Source organism: Malania oleifera, chromosome 6 (genome assembly GCF_029873635.1).
Source record: "Malania oleifera isolate guangnan ecotype guangnan chromosome 6, ASM2987363v1, whole genome shotgun sequence".
Taxonomy (NCBI): Eukaryota; Viridiplantae; Streptophyta; class Magnoliopsida; order Santalales; family Ximeniaceae; genus Malania; species Malania oleifera.
The window spans coordinates 57,519,698-57,522,684 of NC_080422.1; the positions used below are offsets into that span (position 1 = coordinate 57,519,698).

Genomic DNA, 2,987 nt, shown 5'->3' on the forward strand with positions numbered 1-2,987 from the left:
ACATGCACACAATGAACTATGTAATATTCTCACCCTCGCAATGATTCGTAAAAGGCATGCCAAGTGCTACCCTTTTTCCCAAACAAGAGTAAAAAAAAATAAAATACATAGACCTGATGCTAGGAGATAACTCATTCAATGACGTTGTAATAAAAACTAATAACAAACTTAAGAAAGGAGATATGCATATAGTTGTATAAGCCCTAGATTGACTGCTATATTTTCAAAATTTTCATCAAGATTCAAACCAAAAGAACCCACAATAGATGTAGAAGCCCTAGATTCACTAATATATTTTATTCAAATCAAATGCATCATTTCACAATACCTTTTGCTTTCTCTAGAATCCTTATACTTCAATGCACAAGAAGAAGGCTTGTAAGTGAGGTAACGGAAATGAGAGAGCTAGAAGGTAGTAGGTGAGGCGATGGAAATGAGGAGAGGAATGGGGAAAGGGGGTACGTAGCCACAAAGTGATCATAAAGTCGTGCTTGAGATGAGTGACAACAAAGCAATGTCGGATAAGAGGCTTTTCAGTATTGATTTAGAAGTTAGGAGGGAGGCAATAGAGAGAAATATTTTCAACTTCGATTTCAAAAGGAGAAAAAGGGAATGGGAAAGAAGTGTGCTCGGTAACCCAATTTTACGCACCTCTAGCAACATTTGATTATTGGCATTGCCAAAACAAGGTTTTTAGCAAGGATATTGTAAAGGTCAAAATACTAAAGTTTCCAAAAATTTAAACACATAATATTATCTAATTTGACATGGTTATATATTTAAACCTTACTAGTAAGTTACTTTTTAGTAGTTTTATAACCAAACATTTAAAAAAAAAAAAGAACTGACTCATATTTTAATTTTTTAAAAAATATTTTTCCAAGTTGTAAATAAATTTAAGAAAATAATGTGTGCAAACGAAGTTATGCATATGCTCTCAAGCCTTCAAGAAAAGGTGCGCACACGCACAAATAAAAGCAAGACAAAGTGCGTGTGCATTCAGATTTTAGTAAACGAGGCATGCGTACGTCCAGACGAACTATCCTGCATAGTGCCGACTACCAAATTCCATCAACAGAAAAAAAAAAAAAAATGCCATCATGATTGGAACATATTAAATCAGTAAGGTTTTTCTCCAATGTAGTTCCCAGGAGGATCATAGTTGCAGGTCATGAAGACCCCTTTACCCCCGAAGCAATTCACCCTGGCGCACCCAACTCTCCGCGTAGTGTTCCACACAATCTGCGTGTAATGCCCGCAGTCCTCCTCCTCCGCGCATGAATTGTCCCAGTAATTGTACCACCGGCGCTCCGAAACCCACGCCGCCACAGCTTGTGCGGGCGTCCAGCCGCCGCCGCTGCCCCAGAATATGTTCTCCCCGTACGGCCCATTAGAGTGCTTCAACGCGCAGTCCCACCGCCTCTGGTTCGCGTACGACTGCGCGTAACGAGCCAGCTGCGGATCCCACACCAGCGCCCTCATTCCCACTGCGTAACGAGCGACGTTTTGAGGAACCAAGAACTGGTCAGGAAAGCTCAGGTAGCTAGCTTGTTTTTGCGCAGCGGCATGGCCGCAAGAAATGATGAGGAAAACGACAAACGAACGATGCCACGGGGTCATTTAGAGAAGTTTGGCCTTCTTTCATCTGGGAATTTACAAGTATTGTTGTATTTATAGTGAAGAGATTGAGCGTGGTCTGGTTGGACTTTGGGGGGTATATAGTTTCAACTCGGGCGTGGCACCCATGTTCGATAATGAATGCCACGTTTGCTTTTGTTAGTTGCGAATCATGCTCAACTCTATATTGCTTTCGTTGATTTTATAATTTATGGACGGGCCCTGTTTTTAAATTATTTATGAAAGATTCTAATATATATTTTGATCTTTAGACGGAAAAACTTAAATGTCATGGGGTGCTGTGCCTCTTCTCTTCTGTTGAAACCGTACCATGTATATTGGTACAAACCCCTTCCAACAAACCCCTTCCTACAGGAAGGAAGGATGATGAGTTTCTTTCCGGATTATCTTTTTTTCTTTCAAAATATATTAAATAATATCTCTTTCTGAAAAATATTTTTTAAAATGACTCTGACGTAAGTTTATCACGCGTCTCTGCGAGAATGGGTCTTGCATTTAAATCTCGCTACTTTGAGTAGTGAGATTTTTTGTGCACCTAATTAAATTGTTTTCTAAATTATTTGAGTGAAAAATTAATTATTAATTTTAATTTTCACTTATATTTATAGTTTAAAATTTAGTTAAATCATGCTACTTGAAGTAACGAGATTTTCTGTGCACCAGGTTTTAATTATTAATTAAATTATTTTTCGAATTATTTGAGTGAAGAATCAATTATTAATTAAAATTTTCACTTATAATTTACAGTTTGTAATTTAGTTAAAATTTTTTTTTAATTAAATAGAAAAATCATTATATATTTTATTGAGTAGGAAATATTTAAATATTAATATGTTCCATTTGTTGCCGCTATCTCTAGCACAAAGAGAGCCGATGATCCATCAATTTATGATACTGTTCCTTTTGAAGGAGTTAAGATTTTAATTTCCACATTTCTGACATTTCGTATTTTGTGTTTGTTCCTTTATTATCCTCTCTCTCTCTCTCTCTCTCTGTTTTTGTTCCACCATTTTTTTCCTATAAATTCTAACGTCATTTTTATTTTGCTGATATGGGTATTTCGATTTTTTATGTTAAGGGTTAATTGTTTTTTTTAAAAAAAAATTGGAATAATGAAGAGTAGAGAATAAAATGTTGATAATGAGGATAACTAAAAGATTGGGATATGCCTCCATTAATTTAGATTGTTAAAGGATTGAGATCATGGCTGCCTCCATTATTTTGTCTCTCCATGTGTCAACTAATATATTACTCATTAGTCATTACTATAATTAATTTTGTTCCTTGGGAGCAGTCAGGTTGTGGGATGACCGTCTATATGGCTTATAAGATGAACAGCTTACTTGGCT

General features: G+C 36.2%; 1 protein-coding gene across 1 annotated transcript; it reads right to left on the reverse strand.

Moving 5' to 3' along the window:
- Nucleotides 1–1,119: 1,119 nt before the first annotated feature.
- Nucleotides 1,120–1,620, reverse strand: LOC131158608 (pathogenesis-related protein PR-1-like). The gene has a single exon (XM_058113473.1). It carries the CDS (start codon nt 1,618–1,620, stop codon nt 1,120–1,122), a length of 501 nt encoding a protein of 166 aa, XP_057969456.1.
- Between the last annotated feature and the right edge of the window lie 1,367 nt (nt 1,621–2,987).